The sequence below is a fragment of the Oncorhynchus mykiss genome, chromosome 4, assembly GCF_013265735.2.
Source record: "Oncorhynchus mykiss isolate Arlee chromosome 4, USDA_OmykA_1.1, whole genome shotgun sequence".
Lineage (NCBI taxonomy): Eukaryota > Metazoa > Chordata > Actinopteri > Salmoniformes > Salmonidae > Oncorhynchus > Oncorhynchus mykiss.
Window position 1 is genome coordinate 21,461,846 of NC_048568.1, and position 18,502 is coordinate 21,480,347.

General features: G+C 40.2%; 2 protein-coding genes across 9 annotated transcripts in view; both read right to left on the reverse strand.

The window, feature by feature from the left end:
- Positions 1-11,448, reverse strand: part of LOC110522298 (protein dispatched homolog 1) — a 73,511-nt gene extending 62,063 nt beyond the window's left edge. Inside the window, exons 1-2 of the mRNA XM_036975875.1 lie at positions 11,347-11,448; positions 5,845-5,942 (exon numbers count right to left, since the gene is read on the reverse strand). The gene's annotated coding sequence lies outside the window, so the exon portion shown is untranslated. The remainder of the gene's footprint in view (positions 1-5,844; positions 5,943-11,346) is intronic.
- An 87-nt stretch (positions 11,449-11,535) lies between these two features.
- knstrn (kinetochore localized astrin (SPAG5) binding protein) lies at positions 11,536-14,608 on the reverse strand. Of its 8 annotated transcripts, none has more exons than XM_021600599.2 (10): positions 14,300-14,331; positions 14,065-14,133; positions 13,807-13,841; positions 13,023-13,161; positions 12,904-12,933; positions 12,725-12,824; positions 12,408-12,522; positions 12,218-12,279; positions 11,998-12,072; positions 11,536-11,905 (listed from the first exon to the last, which is right to left on the reverse strand). In XM_021600599.2, exons 3-10 carry the CDS (start codon positions 13,835-13,837, stop codon positions 11,774-11,776), a joined length of 684 nt encoding a protein of 227 aa, XP_021456274.1. In that variant the 5' UTR covers positions 13,838-13,841; positions 14,065-14,133; positions 14,300-14,331; the 3' UTR covers positions 11,536-11,773. The 8 variants fall into 8 exon arrangements, with proteins under 8 accessions (XP_021456274.1, XP_021456272.1, XP_021456271.1 ...); XM_021600597.2 differs by having other exon boundaries at positions 13,801-13,841; positions 14,300-14,330; XM_021600596.2 differs by lacking the exon at positions 14,065-14,133 and having other exon boundaries at positions 13,801-13,841; positions 14,300-14,608.
- Between the last annotated feature and the right edge of the window lie 3,894 nt (positions 14,609-18,502).

An 18,502-nucleotide genomic window follows, 5' to 3' on the forward strand; every position in this document is an offset into this window, starting at 1 on the left:
TGCTACATTGTGGGATGCAGCTAAGGCAGTTATTAGAGGAAAGATCATAGCCACATCTCTCAAGAAAAATATTAAAGCACAAAAACCGCTGAAATTACAGGAAACATTAAGAAACTTAGAACGATCTCATAGTCAATACAAAGACCCTCTTATATTACGAGAGATTCAAAAGGTAAAACAGGAAATTGACCAGATTTATAGAGAAGAAGTGAAAAAGCATGATTCAGTGGGATGGGATTACCTATTCCAAGTTATGGAAAGATTTTCTTTCAACAAAGAAGTGATACAGTGCATCAAAACACTGTATTCATGTCCGACCGCTAGAATAAAGATAAATGGACATTTGTCATGAACGATAAAATTAGAGCGAGGGGCAAGACAAGGCTGTAATCTTTCACCCACGCTCTTCTCCTTGTACCTCAAACCATTAGCACAGGCAATAAGACAGGACCCAACCTTAGAGGGAATAACAATAAGAGGCAGTGAACATAAGATATGCATGTATGCTGATGACGTTCTGTTATTTCTTAAAGACCCAGGCTCAAGTGTACCTAGATCGATGGATGTTTTACAAACATTTGGAACATATTCAGGGTATGTGCTTAACGTACACAAGACCCAAGCCCTAGTATATAATTATACCCCACAGGAAGAGCTGAAGAATAGGTATAACTTCACCTGGACCTCCTCATCCATTAAATATCTGGGAAAATACATTTACCAAAAGATACACCCAAACCTTATGACGTGTATTACGATCACATTAACAAGAAAGTATATGATTACCTAGACAGGTGGAATTCACTTCCCTTAGATCTTAGTAGTAGAATTGAAACAAGCAAAATGAACATCCTGCCAAGGTTACTGTATTTGTTCCTGCCCATAGAAATCATGCCTAAACAGTTTAGGGAATGGGATAAACGGAAATCGAGGTTTATCTGGAACAGTAAGAGACCAAGAACTACATATACAACATTACAATTACCAAACAACTGTGGGGGTATGGCCTTACCAAACCTAAAAGATGATTTTGTGATCTCTAATTGAGACCTCTGGTGTGTTGGTGCAATTCACAATATGAATCCAAATGGAAAGACATGGAGACTACTTTGACAGAGATTCCCAAAACTGACTGTATGGGTAACAAGGACATGGTAATAGAAATATACAATAGACAAAATCAATGGATTAATTTTGCTCTTAAGACATGATTTAGTGTAGTTAAGCAAAATAATTTAGACAGAGCGGTCAAACTGCTGAGTTGGCCCGCATACGACACGAGCTCAGTCCTGCAATTCAGGATAGCAGATTTAAACAATGGACGCAGAAAGGCATCACATCATTCAGTAAAATTATAAGGAATGGGAACCTAGATAACTTCCAGGACCAAAGTAAAAAAACATGGCTTAGATAAACAAGATTTTTACAGACCTACAAGTTTGACACTATTTCTTAAGGGAGATAAAAGTGACTGACCCTCGAGCACCTCAAATGAATCCAAGTATTCAGTAATGCATACAACTTGGGGAGTAACAAAAAAACTACTTCAAATCTTACTTGGGTATTCAATTCTCAAACAAATATTCTACAAACTATATTAAAAAGAAATGGGAGGAGGAACTTGACATTGAAATAACTGATGAAACATGGTTGAACATATTAGAGACTCAACATAGCTCCACCAACTCCAGGTCATGGAGAGAATTCTGTTGGAAGAATGTTATACGTTTCTTCATAACACCTAAACTGAAATCAAAACAGACTGGCTCCCTACACCCTTGTTGGAGAGAATGTGGGCTATCAAGGGGGGATCACTCTCATATCTTCTGGTCCTGCTCCGCAATCAAAACTTACTAGGGAGAAATAAGATCGAACATTGGAAAAATAATGGGATTTGACATAGAACAAACATTAATTTCTTTGTACTTGGGTGAAATACCTGATGACTTACACAATAGAGAAAAGTACCTCTTGAAGGTCCTACTGGCAGCCAGTAAAAAGGCTTTCACTAGGAAATGGCTACAAAAAGACTCTCCCACAGTGACACAATGGATAGATATTGTAAAAGAAATACACCATGTGAGCGTATGACCTTTGCTTTAAGAACTCAAGAGAAGAGAGGCCAGGAATACTGGGAAAAATGGGTTTCGTACTTGAAAATGGTCTAATTCAAAGATGATGTCAATGTAACTAATATGATGATCAGTGTGAAATGTTGAAACCTCAGGAAATAAACTTCCTCTGAAAATAGAGGCAAAACACAATCACTTCTAAACTTAAGTGCATTTCATTTTAAGTTTGTAAAAAGAGGCAAAACCCCTGCATCCTGAAGTCACTTGGAAATCAGATGCAAGGTGCTGAGAGTGCCTCTTTAATGAGTTACATATTCCATATGCACGCCATTACTCAGCATGGCTTCCACTGATTCCTATGGGGACCTGACCTTTCCTCACTAATGGGCTCTCACAGAGCACCTTTTCAAAGTTTGCTGGTGTGTGTGTGTGTGTGTGTGTGTGTGTGTGTGTGTGTGTGTGTGTGTGTGTGACCACAGGTCATTGAGGTCAATGACCCTATTAAGATGTTACAAGTACAGTATGACAAATCAGTTTAGAGCTTTTTCAATACTGGAACAATAACCTACTGCATATCCAATATGTTTGCAAAAACTTTGAAAGAATGTAAATAGCAGAATATCTGCTACCGGACGGAGTTTTAGGTAGAATATTTCATGCAGGGAATCAATGTAAAACGTATTGAAAGCATAAAAAAAAAATGGTTCAAAGAAAGTTGCATCTTTCTGATCTCTCTTTGAGGTCAGTCCACCTGAACTGCATTATTTATTTCCCCCGCTTTTTTTTCCTGGAGAAAAGGGGAGGGTGATGGTTTGCAGCAATGGTCAATTTAAAAGTCAGATTGCCATATATTACAATAATGTGCTCTGACAACTCTATTGACTCCAGTCCACATTTTTGGGGAAATAAAATAATGGAACTAATACTCAACACCTGTTCCTTTTCAGCATCCCCAGTATATCAAATATGCAAACAGTGACAGCTGCGCCGCAGACTGAGATAGCAGAACCGGGCAATGAGAAAGACAGAGCCATGCGTTGTTCTCTCTGCTTTATCTTGTGGGCTCAGGTCAAATAGCTGAAAACAGAGTGTAATGGTTAAGTCAGTAATATTTAACATGTGGCTTTTGAAGGAACAGCACGCACTATCGATTTCTCCCATCTAAGCGGAGATTCAGAGAAGCAGCCCTATCAGCAGCCTGGCTTCAATTATGGGCTGCATAAAGCCCAGTGATAGAGCTGGTGTGATGTACAGCCTGGTAGATGCCAGGATCCATCCCATCCACCGGCATGCCTGCTGACGACACACATGCCATCGTACCAGGTGAATGCTAAGGGAAGTTGAATACAGAGATCGTCAAGCTAGGACAGGTTTATGGGTTAGTGAGGTGACAAGATGGTGCTCTCTCTCTCTCAGTAATGAGGACAGCGTCTAGAAATGAATATCGTAAACTTCAGACTAGATTTGATGGAGGGATTCATTAAACTGTAACTAAAGGTTAAAGACAAGTAGATGTGAAAGCAGTTAAAGGGACTGTGGAATTCTTCCACATTTAGGACAGGAGAGGAAAACAGCTCTAAAGAGTGACAGTTGAATATAATACTATCAGTTATATAAATGTATCAATCCAGTTCCACTACCTTCAAACCCATTTTTAAGCACAGGCCAAGAGCCTCTACAAAGAATGGTGAAATGACTCAGACTTAAGACTTCCGTTCAACTTACTTTGTATGTATTTGTCATGCAGTCAATAGCTACTTTGCTGAGGTCAAAGTATCACTAAGAGTAGGCTTTGCCTCCAAAGCCACTGGTTTGAAGTTGAAGGGTCATGAACTTACAGGGGAACTTCAGGATGACTTGACTAAGGCCTATATACAATTGAACTACTCCAATCTCAGTCCCATCTGACAGATGAAGTCATGCAAACTTACTCATTCTTGGTATTTCCAATAACCAAGGGATATTTCAGTAGTTATTCCAATCAGTTCTACTACACAAAAGACTGAACTCTACATTACTCTATGACCTTTACTTCAACAGCATTGGGCTGGCAATGACTAAGCGGTTAATACAAGCACTGTTTCAGTTTGACGTCTCTACCGGGAGATTAGACAAGGCAATGTGTATGATTCAAGTGGGAGCAGGGATTGGATTCGCCCGTCTCTCTCTCATCTAAATGTAAGAGCCAATGATGCGTTATAGATGGTAAGAGTGTAGTCAAGCCTTTAGTGGAACCAACCAGTCCGTTTTACCCATGTCACCACTAGATGGAAGATGTTAAACCTAACTTCAATGGGGGGGGCTACTGAAAATGACAGAGGCACCCACCAGAGCCTTTTCTTATATTTCAAATTACAGTAAGAGCACATTCAGCACATACAGTAAGAGCACATTCTTAGTGCATAGTAAAATGAGGCCAACAGCAGGTGTCCAGCCCAGTTGTCAGAGGATGGCAGGGGTGGAACAGGGATGGAACAGGGGTGGAACAGGGATTGGAAAGAGACCCTTCCGAGATGCTCCTCCTATAGGACAGGACAGCACTCAGATAGTCCAGACAGAAGAACAGTAACAGTCTAGATGTGTTCTGAGCTGGAGCTGGCCAAGCATGCTAAACTCAAGAGGAATTTACAGTCAAGGCCACAGTCCACACAGCAGTCAACAAAGCTGCAGTTGTCTTTTATAAGGATGAGACATTCCAAAGCCCTGACCTGCTCAATTTAACCATAAGAGTTTCATCGGGATATATTAGTTATTCATAAAACATCTATTGACGGATTAAATAGATAAGCAGATTCAAAACAAAACTTTTGGTCTTACAAATCTTCTAAATAAGTGGCTCTGGTGGTGATTTACTCTCCCTCTGATAATTGAAACATGCATTAATTGATTATGCTACAGGCATTTTAATGTTTGACATTCCACAATAAGACACAATCCATCTTCCAACATATAAAAAAACTAACTATCCTTTGACATACTTCATCCTTTGGGTGACATTTTCTTCAGAGCACCTGGACACTCAGGCCTCAGTGGCCTGGAGGCAGCATTTTAAGGCCTGGGGCAGTAAACAGGTCACAGTTCCCTGAGGACCACCTCCAGTATCTGAGTGTGGAAAACTTTAACCACCGCTATCCTATCCACCAGCCAGGATGGGCTCCCCTCCTCTCACTTAAGTCGCTCACAGTCCCTACAGCCAGTCATGAGTATATCTCTGAGTTTATGCCTTTTGCAGATACTTTTTTTTTTGTCCCTTTCTCCATAAAATACTCAGGGCTGAACACATCTGTTTTTCTATCTGAATTTTTATTTTGTTGGTTCAGTTAACTTGATGTTCATAAAGAACAAGTAAGAAAAATACAAATGCATTGGTTGCGGATGCAACTGCCAAAAATATTGGCAAAACTTGGCAAATGATTTATTCTCCCCCCCCCCCAACCAGAAATATGAAATCATAGCAGTGTTTTCCCTTCTACCATAGCTTCTCACACACTCTATTTTGTTTAGTTAGCATTTGAGCACCCCCTTGTGGGAATTGTTGAAAACTGCTCAATTCTGTGTGGATTCTATCACCTGAGACCATTCCAGAGGTCTATCGTTTTGAATTAAAAACATTTTCAGGATTAAAATACAAACATACTCCATTAGGCTAAACAATGAAACAATGTTGTGAAGTCTAAGCCTAACTTAGGACCTCTATTAGGTCATGACTGGCTTGTGTGTATTAATGTGAAACATGCAAGGGGGAGTGTCTAACTTATTAAAAGGTACTTACTGGGAATTCTCAGACCATGTCAGAATGTAGCCTAATCTCCGGGCTCTGGCCTCCAGTTCTGACAGCATATGATCTCAGTCCACTGGCTTCCTGAATCCCTGATAAAAAACATGACATTGACAAAGTAGAGTTCTAATCAGTGGAGTATTCTGGGATTCTCTGTGGAGAACCGCATTCTCCAACCTTGGTTGGAAGGCTAGGCTATATAACAAAAATACTGTATAATACATATTTCAGTGACATGAGCAAATAAGGAAACATCTCTAGAAGAAAATAAGGGATCAGCATTCCTCTTAAGTCACATATTTAAGCCGATATAGCCTAAGTTCAACTGCAAAAACAACACTTTATGTAAAGCATTGCAACCATTATCACTACTGTTTCACATTAGATGTATATAAGAATTCAATGTTGACCATTTAAGAAACTAAACCACCTCCTCCATTGAGTTGCATGCAGAATCCACTCGTTTTGTTTCTCAGCTGATGCTGGTTGTTTCCTTTCCAGCTCTTTCAGAGACTGAAGTGGAGACAAAAGTAAGCCTACCCATGCCCAAATATCTAGTTTTCAGAATTATGTTCAGAGAGCAGGATCTAAAATTAGGCCTACCCCATTCTGTTTTCTCAACTATCGGTCTGTGATGAAATAGGCTGGCCATTCTCATCCTAACATCTTTATCTAGAGGGGGTGAAAAACGGGGTCATCCAGCAACAGTGTCGGCAACTGGATAGTGTGCAACCCCAGGAGAGACTGTATAATTTACTCCCATAGTAAATCCTGAGGCGTCTGTGCATGGGCAAACAGACTGACTGGGGCTTCCTGGGCCTCAGACTCAGGGATTCTCTTTTAATGATGTGGGGAGCGAGGAGAAGCCACATGGCTGTACTAGAACCATTCCTCTACCCTAGGCCCTAAGGGGAAAGAGGCCATAGAGCAAGGCTCATGTCTCAATGTCTGCATCAACAAAAACATGTGTTCCTTCTCACTGGTTCTTTACAAAGTTAGATTCGTATTCATACATACCTGAGTTTAGAATAACAATTTTTTTCCCCAAAATAGAAACCCAGTTTCAATGTTATTGAAGAGCATCTTGTACCTGGAGATGATTTTGTGATGGGGATAACATTGATAGTTACATATCGGAATATTATTTTTGCACTAGTGGGCTGTACCTGCACCAAATATTTTTCCTTCATAGCTTGTTCTCCAGTTAGTTCTTCCAGTTAGCCAACTAGTTTTTAGCACTTTACATCTATGACTGATTAAAACTAATTTCTCTCATGGCTCTTTCTCGTCTCTCTGCAGCTGATATATGGCGAGCAATATGTTTGGAACATCAAATTGCAATAGATATCGTATAAACACCATAGTATCGTGGTAATATCGTATCATGAGGACTCTGGCAATTCCCAGCCCTAGTCATATTTGTGAAAGAGCTCGGAAAAAGATGTGTTGTGTGATAATTATGCTTTATTACTTTTTTTCTCTGACCCAATCGCTCAACCATTAGGCCTTATTTCCCACACAGAACAGCAAACACTCTTAGCTAGGGAACTGTTGTTCACATTCATATGATGTAAAGTAGGCATGAGAACTGGATTAATAAGATAAACACTTCCACCAACTAACAGTGCCCCACAATTAGAATGGCCAAGCTGTGTTTTCTACTAGCACAGCCACATATAACTAATAGACATACCAGAGCTGACCCACACCACCAGAGCCATTCTTGTGTGATTTGTTGTTTGTCAGAAAGCAGGATGAGGCAGCATTACATTAAATCAAGTTTCACCCTTCCTTCTCGCCCTCTCATTAGGGCCAAAAAAGGTCATTTTGGAGGCATTGGGTGGTGCGTCACAGGTGTCGTGAAAATTAGCGCTCTCTTCAAATTTTTGTAATGCAAAAGAATTGAAAGCAAGGGACAATGTATGAGGAATGTAGGAAACAAACAGGGAACAAGAATAATGACTTCAGGCCAAGTTTGCGGGTGAATGGACATTAAAACTTCTTCCCCTTTCAGACCCTACATGTAGCTGTCAAAAACAAATGGCTGTAGAGAGAAAGGGATGTCACTGCTTTATGATAATGTGAAAAGAGCAGGTTCAAAGGGGTACAATGCATTTGGACATTATTCAGAACCCTTGACTTTGTTACATTACAGACATATTCTAAAACGTATTAAATTGCCCCCCCCACCCCCCACACACACCAAAAACATATAATTATTTTAATAAATATTCAGACCCTTTGCTCAGTACTTTGTTGGAGCATCTTTGGCAGCGATTACAGCCTCGAGTCTTCTCGGGTATGACGCTACAAGCGTGCAACAACTGTATTTGGGAAGTTTCTCATTCTTCTCCTCTCAAGCTCTGTAAGGTTGGATGGGGAGCGTCACTGTACAGCTATTTTCAGGTCTCTCCAGGGATGTTCGATCGGGGTTCAAGCCAGGCTCTGGCTGGGCCATTCAGAAACTTGTACCGAAGCCAGTCCTTTGTCTTTGTGTCGTTGTCCTGTTGGAAGGTGAAACGTCACCCCAGTCTGAGGTCCTGAGCGCTCTGGAGCAGGTTATCGTCAAGGATCTCTGTACTTTGCTCCATTCAGCTTTCCCTTGATCCTGACTAGTCTCCCAGTCCCTGCTGCTGAAAAACATACCCACAGCATGATGCTGCCACCACCATGCTTCACCGTAGGAATGGTGCCAAGTTTCTTCCAGACGTGACGCTTGACATTCATGTCAAAGAGTTCCCACTTGGTTTCATCAGACCAGAGAACCTAGTTTCGTATGATCTGAGTGTTTAGGTGCCTTCTGGCAAACTCCAAGCAGGCCGTTGAGGAGTGGCTTCAGTCTGGCCACTCTACCATAAAAGGCCTGATTGGTGGAGTGCTGCATAGATGGTTGTCCTTCTGGAAGGTTCTCCCATCTCCACAGATGAACTCTGTCAGTGACCATTGGGTTCTTGGTCACCTCCCTGACCAAGGCCCTTCTCCCCCAATTGCTCAGTGTGGCCAGCTCTAGGAAGAGTCTTGTTGGGTCCAAACTTCTTCCATTTAAGAATGATGGAGGCCACTTGGTATCAAACCATTTCTGCAGCATTGAAGGTCCCCCTTCCCCAGACCTGTGCCTTGACACAATCCTATCTCAGCCCTCTACAGACAATTCCTTCGACCTTATGGTTTGGTTTTGCTCTGACATGTACTGTCAACTGTGGGAGCTTATATAGAAAGGTGTGTGCCTTTAAAAATCATGTCCAATCAATTGAATTTACCTCAGGTGGACTCCAATCAAGTTGTAGAAACATCAAGGATGATCAACGGAAATAGGATGCACCTGAGCTCAATTTTGAGTCTCATCGCAAAGAGCCGGAATACTTATGGAAATAAGGCATGTTTTTTTTTTATTTGCAATAAATGAGAGAAAAATAGAAACCTGTTTTTGCTTTGTCATTATGGGGTATAGATTGATGAGGAAAAACATTAACTTTATCAATTTTAGAATAAGGCTGGAACGTAAGATAATGTGGAAAAAGTGAAGGGTGTATGAGTACTTTCCGAATGCACTGCAAATGAGAAACCCCATTGAAGACATGAGAAAAACACATACAACTGAAAAAGTTTGACATTGGCATAGGCTATAAATTGGGTAAGTGATTATATGGTATTTCCATAGCATGTTTCCTGCCAAAAACCAGCATATAATTTTACAAAATAGGCATTGGCACATCAGTGTCATACACATGATTTACTGGCATGTCTGACATTTCTAGTTTAGCCAAGTCTACATTTGGAGACTGTGGCAAATGCAATACACTATAGCCATTTTACCCATTAAAGTGGATAGCTAGTAAGCAAACTAAGATAGCAATGCAAGCCACACAATATAGGCAAAGTTGCATTTGGATGGTGGCCTCGACTTAAAATTAACAAGCTAAATTCATTAAAGTAAAGATTCTCTCCACCACAGATGAAAAGGGTTAACTAGCTAGTCATCTTTGCCTCTACAATTTTACCCTGGCTTAGATAACTGGGTCATTCCTACTAGGAAGTGCCTTTTCTGTCTCAAGGAAATATCAGTTATTATTTGGTGTAAAATATGGATTACAAAATGCTTTAAATAAGGTCAGGTGTCCTTTACCTTAAAACCAAATATGGACCCTGAAAAGGGAATTTTAAACCCATCTGTCTCAGAGGATGTAGACGGTTTTCCCCAGGTGCTGTTTATCAAGTGCCTCAAGAAATAGAAGCCAATAAATGTTTAACATCTATTTTATAGGTAGCATTATCAATAAAAATTGCATTATTAGATTTTCTGTATGTCCCCGATATCACTTTGCACCCTGTTAGTTTGTAGTAATTCTCCATTTAAGAAAACCCCTTCCTACAATAGCACCACATTCAGGAAGCGTCATAATTTCTTTGGTGGGAAAACTATGGCGTTAAGCTAAATAATTCTAAAACAGTTGTATCTACTTGTCACGTGTTAGTCTATATCCCACTCAAATGTCCACCTCGTTAGGCTACTTTTAATTTTTTTTATTTAATCGTTGTTTGATAAGTTAAAATCCTATTCAAGTGTTCTCCATTATGCTAGCTAAATCTTGCGCACTCAGAGCTATAGCTAATTTAGGCTCAAAATGTCAGTTTGGTTCCACCCTGTTTAAATGCCTGAGCTTTACGAATAAGTTTATTTGAAAGTCAATTGTCCTTTGACAGAATACATTTTTTATGTTGTCGGAATGGCACCGCATAGGAATAACCAAGATAGGGAGGTAGGCGATAACGCACTTCTGCTAACATAACACATCCCTGGTAGGGAGGTAACCAGCAGCTGTTAGGTTGCGTCACGGCCACTCCACCAGCCGCAAGACTCTACAGGGCAGGGGTGGTACGCTCTGCCGAATGCACCTTAACTGTGTCCTGACTGCCATCAATCCAGGACACCTACATCACAACAAGTGTCGCAGGAAGGCCAAGAAGATCTCAGCCACCCGAGCGACGGTCTGTTCTCCACGCGACCATCACTCAGACAGTGTCATGGCAACTATCACTCGCCAACAGCTTCTACCTCCAGAACATCAGGGTGCTGAATAGTCAGTCACTAGGCAGTGAACATTTACCCTGTCCCAACGGAATGGTATAATTGTTACAGCTGTAAATATGTATATTATTTAATTCACTTCTCCCCTATGGACATTTATCATCGCTAGTTGAAAATGTGCATATTAGCACTAACTTTTGTTACCTGCACTGTTGGGAGCATAACATTTCACTGTACACTGCGATTATTTGTGCGACCCTGTGCACGTGACTAATAAAAAAAAGCTTGCAGCCTATGTGCAACAGATTCAGATCCTTTTTTACAATTAACTACACATAGCTAGAAATGCCCAATGGCAAGCTAGGCTAGCAAGGTAATCCAGTACAAGCCAGTGAACTGCGAGGTATGCCGTCATTCAACACAGGTATTTAAAATACAAAAGAACGCATGTAGCTATGGTTTCTTACTTCAGTCTATCCCGACAAAAAAATGTGTTCTTGGGTTAGTGTAGTCAATCTGCGAGCAGTGTGTGCAGACTTGCGTCTAACTTCCGGTAGGCAGCTTTCGTTTAACGAATTTCAAAATAAAAGTTGTGCAAAGACTTGGACTAAGAAATCGCTTCTTTTTTCCCCCTTCACAAGAGAACGGGACCAGAATTACCATGGGATAAATTGAGAAGTTTAATATACAAGAAAGAAATCAATGAAATTTTGTCAAGCAAAACACTGACAGTTCAATCACTTAAAATTGTGCAGTCTTCTAGATAAATCAAATATGACTAAGTGAAAACAACTTTTGCAAGTAGTAATGATCAAAATGACTTATCAAAGTTAGTTGAAAAATACAAAATATTTATATTTCCATTTACACTAAAATCAAAGACACACACAAGATCTAGTCCAACAAGAGCTGCTCTGCTTCCTCAAAAGCCTTATCCATTTCTTCAACTTCCAAGTAGAAATTCTCCCTCTCCTGCACCAGATGCTCCCGAGAATCGGTGAGAGCCTTCATGGTCTTTTGAACTTCCTGGAAATGAATGGCAAACAAGCTCTAGACAGACTGGCTTACAGGATTACTGGCAATTCTGCTTTCATGTCAATCAAACATATGGAACTTACTGTTAGTTGTGCACTTTGTTCTGTTGCCATGTCACCAAATGTCTGCAGTTCACGTAACAGATCTTGGGATACGTTCTGCATTGTTGGGAGAGATCCATTTGAAAGAAATCACTAAACACAATTACAAAGCCAGATTCCTGCAAACAAGGACCCGAGTAACATTTGAGTCTAAGTAATCAGACTGGAGTTCAACCATATGGCCGACAAAAAAAGACCTTACCACCACCTCTCTTTGTTGATCCTCATTTTGCTGTGCAGTTTTTCCAATTTTCTCTCCCAAAACTGAGAAGTCAAGAAGGTTAAAAAGTCAGAAGAAAGATTAAAGCAATCTTTAGAAAGCTCACCAAACTGTCCAAATAAACACTCTGAACCTATAACGGTGAACCAATTCCTGTCATCCCATTGATTACCTGGATCAATATTTCCAGCAACTAGTAGCACATGGCAGTCCTTCAGTTGTTTCTGGACGTCTGCATTGGTTCCTTGGAGGTCACTGCATCGTTGTTCCAGCTGGGCAACTTTTTGCTGCAAAATTAAACACTTGTGTTGTTTATAAACTGACTACAGTGAAAGAGTGCACAATATAGCACTGAACCAAACAGAGAACAGTGACTATTCTCCTTCCTAAGACCTTCCATTCAATAGCCCATTGAAAAACCCTAGTACATTTTGTTCACATAATAGCCGACATTTGGAACATAGTGAATCATCCCTTTAACGAACTTACCTGTGTTTCTGTAAGTTTTTTCTGCAGTTCTTCATTGGCTTCCAGTAAAAGTTGATTATGGCTCTTGAGTTCTGACTGCTGCCCATATCTGGTGGAAGGTCTATTAAAACAAAGACAATGCTATGATAATGTAATTGTCAAATGTATTTCTCCCAACTTATAAAAAAGGTGCATCTTACCCTTTATGCACTTTGGCTACAACATTCTTTCTGGAAAGAAAAGAGAATGTAGATAGTCTTAACATCTTGCCCATACATAGCCTTTGTTATCTTCCCATTGTAAATTGAAAGTTAGTCACCTTGGTACATTCTCATTGAGAGGCTTGAAAATAGCAGTTTTTGGAAAGAAATTGAAGTCTGACGGTACAGCAGTCTCTTTGAAAACGTATTTATTGGCCGCCCTCTTCATTTCTGCAGCACTGCCAGCAGGTCGCACACCTGATATAGGTAAAGAACAAAATGGGAAATTAAGATTAGACAAGTAGCCCGGAGACAGATGTTGAATTTCATTGTATTCAACGTGAGCAATAAAATTAGCATTTTGATCAGGAACGTTTTTTTCTCAAGACATGTACAAGCCAAAATGTTGCCTAAAATTATATCTTAATTTACCAGTACTTGCGATTGGTACTTTTGAAAGTAGGAACGGGAGACCTATCCACAGGAAAGTATAATTAAATTCAATGTAACCGTGTAAACAATGCACAACATTTACGTTTATTGCGCCGACTGCAGGTTATGGAAATCTGAATGCACTACCAGAGCGTTGAAAAAAATGTAATTATACTTATGTGGATATGCCTCACATTCCTATCTGCAAATGGACAAACTGCACGGACAACAGGTAAAGTTAAAATATAATTTAAGTCAACATTCTGGCTTGTGGAAGTTTGTGAGGGGAATTGTCCTGAGCCAAAGGCTTTCTGCCCGACCTATAATTTAATATCGGGTTTCCAGGCTATGAGCCAAGATGCTTACTAGTTGCATTTTTTGTTGAATGACAAGACAAACACCGAAAACACTGCTATCCCGGAGGCGAGTTGTGTGAATGTAGAAACTGAAGGGGAAATAACTTACACTTACTCTGTCCGCATCTAGGAATTTTCGATGCCATCAAACTGTGTTGCAACGAAAATGGTAACTTTTAGCAATACATATCCAAATTACACAAGCCAACAGCTGGCTAGTGACTGGCTATGAACTCCAACATATAAACTTCACGCCACTTCAATACAGTTACGATCGGAAGTGACTTTCGTAACAGGTTAGGATCATTAACGTAGAAAGTTACGAGAAATAGGTTAAGGTTTGGAAAAGGGTTAACGAAAATGCTCTCCTAACCTGCTATGAAAATCCTTTACGGCCGTAGCTGTATCGAAGTGGCGTGAAAAGAGTATCCCAGCTCCAGAACTATCAGCAGGGAAAGACGTAGCTATATTCAACTCAAATGTACACCTCCACACCCACAGAATAAAACACTGAATGGGTAATATTCTGACATATCTGATTAATGTAGCAATAAAACAAAGCTTTCTTCCCGTATATTGTATTCAATAATAAAAACAGAGAAACTTACTTTAGAAAGCGCCCGTTCTGTTACAGCTAGCTAAGTGAAGGCGCCAGACGATTTGAAAATGTTGGGAACGTCACTTCCGTACCACGTTATATCAACACAGGAAATTACGTGGAGGCCTTTTTTTTTTTTTTACAGTGATGCCGACAGGGGACACACTGCTTCAATGCGAAGTGATTTGTGATTTACTTTTCCAAAGCAGCTGGTCCATGTCTTAACATTAATAAATGTGAGCTCATGGCTGTCAAAGATTGTGTGAAACTGAAGATCTCGTACAACGCTGTGTACTACTCCCTTCACAGAACATTGAAAACTGGCTCTAACCAGAATAGAACGAGTGGGAGGCCCCAGTGCACAACTGAGCAAGAGTGTCTAGTTTGACAAACAGACACCTCAACTGGCAGCTTCATTAAATAGTACCCACAAACACCAGTCTCAAAGTCAACAGTGAAGAGGTGACTCCGGGATGCTGGCCTTCTACGCAGAGTTGCAAAGAAAAATCTATATCTCAGACTGGGCAATAAAAATAAAAGATTAAGATGGCAAAAGAACACAGACACTGGACAGAGGAACTCTACCTCGAAGGTGAGCATTCCGGAGTCGCCTCTTCACGTTGAGACTGGTGTTTTGTGAGTACTATTTAATGAAGCTGCCAGTTGCGGACTTGTGAGGCGTCTGTTTCTCAAATGAGACACTCTAATGTACTTGTCCTCTTGCTCAGTTGTACACCGGGGCCTCACACTCCTCTTTCTATTCTGATTAGAGACAGTTTGAGCTGTTCTGTGAAGGGAGTAGTACACAGTATTGTACAAGATCTTCAGTTTCTTGGCAATTTCTCACATGGAATAGCCATCATTTCCCAGAACAAGAATAGACTGACGAGTTTCAGAAGAAAGATGTTTCTTTCTGGCCATTTTGAGCCTGTAATCGAACCCACAAATGCTGATGCTCCAGATACTCAACTAGTCTATAGAAGGCAAGATTTATTGCTTCTTTAAATCAGGACAACAGTTTTCAGCTGTGCTAACATAATTGCAAAATGGTTTTCTAATGATCAATTGGCCTTTTAAAATGATAAACTTGGATTAGCAAACACAATGTGCCATTGGAACACAGGAGTGATGGTTGCTGATAATGGGCCTCTGTACGCCTCTGTAGATATTCATTTTTTTTTTTAAATCAGCCGTTTCCAGCCACAATAGTCATTTACAACATTAACAATGTCTACACTGTATTTCTGATCAATTTGATGTTATTTTAATGGTCAAAAAATGTTTGATTTTCTTTCAAAAACAAGGACATTTCTAAGTGACCCCAAACTTTTGAACGGTAGTGTACCTACTTATTAACAAAATTAATGAAGTTTGTTTTAAATTATTCATAAATATTATCCTGCCAACCACTATATGAAGAAGTAAAAACAATACATAAATTCAAATTTCCCTCAAGAATTTCCCTGTATTTAGCACCATCCATCATTCCTTCTATCCTGACCAGTTTCCCTGTGCTTGCCAATGGAAAAACATCCCCAAAGCATGATGCTGCCAGCACCATTCTTCACTGTGAGGATGGTGTTCTCAGGGTGATGGAGAGGTGTTGGGTTTGCACCAGACATTTACTTTGATGGCCAAAAAGCAACATTTTAGTCTCATCTGACCAGAGTACCTTCTTCCATATGTTTGGGGAGTCTCCCACATGCCTTTTGGTGAACATCAAGCGTGTTTGCTTATTTTTTTCTTTAAGAAATCTTCTTAGGGCTAGGCCCCTTTTTTCTCCACTTCCTGCCTGAATGATGTGCCCAAAGTAAACTGCCTGTAGCTCAGGCCTGAAGCCAGGATATGCATATAATTGCTATCATTGGGAAGAAAACACTTTGAAGTTTGTAGAAATGTTAAAATAATATAGGAGAATATAACACAATAGATATGGTAAGAGAAAATCCAAAGAAAAACCAACTGGAAATGGGGTGTTTTGAGAGACCATCCTCTTAGAAATGCAAGAGAAAAGTCATATTGAAAATTAGCTCCCTGGATGCAATTCCTATAGCTTCCACAGGGTGTCAGCAGTCTATGTTCAAGGTTTCAGGCTTGTAACTTCAAAAAGGAATACGAAATAACAGTTTTAGTAAAAGGACACTGTCTTGAAAATTCATGTTTGCACGCGCCATATAGACATTACGCACGTGCTAAAATCCGTTTCCTATTGAACGTACTTCTTTCCTAAATAAATATTATAGTTTGATTACATTTTGGGGTATCTGAGGAGTAAATAGAAACCTATTTTGACTTGTTGAAACAAAGTTTAGGGGTAGATTTTTGGATTCCTTTCTCTGCAAGTTGAACGAGTGGATTACTCAAGTCGATGGCACCAACTGAACAGACTTTTTGGGATATGAAGAAAGATTTTACCTAACAAAACGACAGTACGTGTTATAGTTGGGACCCTTTGGAAGACAAATCAGAGGATGATTTACAAAAAGTAAGTGAATATTTAATCGTTATATGTGAATGTATGAAACCTGTGCCAGTGGAAAAATATTTTGATGTGGGGCACCTTCCTCAAACAATCGCACAGCATGTTTGTGCTGTAATAGCTACTGTAAATCAGAGTACAGTTAGATTAATACGAAGTTAAGCTTTCAGCCGATATAAGACACTTATATGTAGCTAAATGTTTAAAATCCATAATATTTATGAATATTTATTTGAATTGCGCGCCCTCCAGTTTCACTGGAAGATCCTTAAGTTAAGCAATGGCTTTTTCTGGCCACTCTTCTATAAAGCCCTGCTCTGTGTTGTGTACGGCTTAAAGTGGTCATATGGACAGATACTCCAATCTCCGCTGTGGAGCTTTGCAGCTCCTTCAGGGTTATCTTTGGTCTCTTTGTTGCCTCTCTGATAAATGACCTCCTTGCCTGGTCCGTGAGTTTTGGTGGAAGAAATTTGTCTTGGCCCCAAAAACCCTCACAAACTTTTAGAGATGCACAGTTGAGAGCATCCAGTCGGGCTGTATCACCGCCTGGTACGGCAACTGCACTGCCCTTAACCACAGAGCTCTCCAGGGGGTGGTGCGGTCTGCTCAAGGCATCACCGGGGGCAAACTACCTGCCCTCCAGGACACCTACAGCACCCAATGTCACAGGAAGGCCAAAAATATCATTAAAGACAACAACCACCCGAGCAACTGATTGACAAAATAATTCTCACTCGACCAACAGCCTATCAACCACAATCTACCAGTCAACTACATGGGGTCATCCCTAATATTTGGTGTGTAGTTGGTTGGCTTTGCTAGTTAGCAAGCTGAGATCTCTGCTCAAGTTGGCTAACGTTAGCTCAAACCAAAATAAAATTATAGTTGTCACATGCGCTGAATACAATAGTTGTAGACCTTACTGTGAAATGTTTACTTACAAGCCCTTAACCGTTCAAGAAATAGAGTTAAGAAAATATTTACTAAATAAACAAATGTAAAAAGGAACCCAATAAAATAACAATAACGAGGTTATATACAGGGGGTACCGGTATCAAGTCAATGTACTGGGGTACAGGTTAGTCGAGGTAATTTATTAATGTAGTGAGGGGTAAAATGACTAGCATGCTAGTGATGATTTAGGGAGAATAGGCTAGCTCCCTGTAGGATCAAGAGGGGATGGGGAGAAGATTAGATGTGCAGGTGCTTCAATTGGGTTGTTGCAGTACCCAGATGAGATGACAGTGACATTCTGGTGTAATGTCTATTAAATATTACAGCCACAACATCATGACCATGCATCTGCAGACCAGCGAGGAGGAGCAATGCCTGCTTTGGTGAGCTAGAACAACATCAACTATAAATATCAGATGGACATTTTCTAGGAAAAGCATGGACAGAGCTAGCCATCTGCAGTAACATTATTACTTGACAACACCTATCTGTATTAAATATGATTATGTTTTCATCTTTTTGTACTGTAATGCTATATGTCTTAAGTTGTATAAATCATCAGCATGAAGAATCCAGAATTCTGCTGAATTGTCAAGTGGACTGAATTCTCATTCAAATAATGTTGTGCCTCTTTCAGATCTGCCAAACAAGCACAACTCTGCTTCTGTTGGGTAGGCTCCTTCCATGATGGCCCTGTCTAGGATCAGTTTAGCCTTTTAGATCATAATGAATCAAATGATATGGACTGATGGGACCTGACCCTAGATCAGCACTCCTACT

Excerpts from the sequence above, each read along its gene's own strand:
- knstrn (XM_021600596.2), bottom strand. The coding sequence starts at position 13,837 with ATGGCATCGAAAATTCCTAGATGCGGACAGAGTAAGT. Across the intron at positions 12,073-12,217 it reads ATCAACAAAGAGAGGTGGTG|AACGTATCCCAAGATCTGTT; the intron begins GTAAGGTCTTTT and ends CCAACAATGCAG. Across the intron at positions 11,906-11,997 it reads AACAAAGTGCACAACTAACA|GAAGTTCAAAAGACCATGAA; the intron begins GTAAGTTCCATA and ends ATTCATTTCCAG.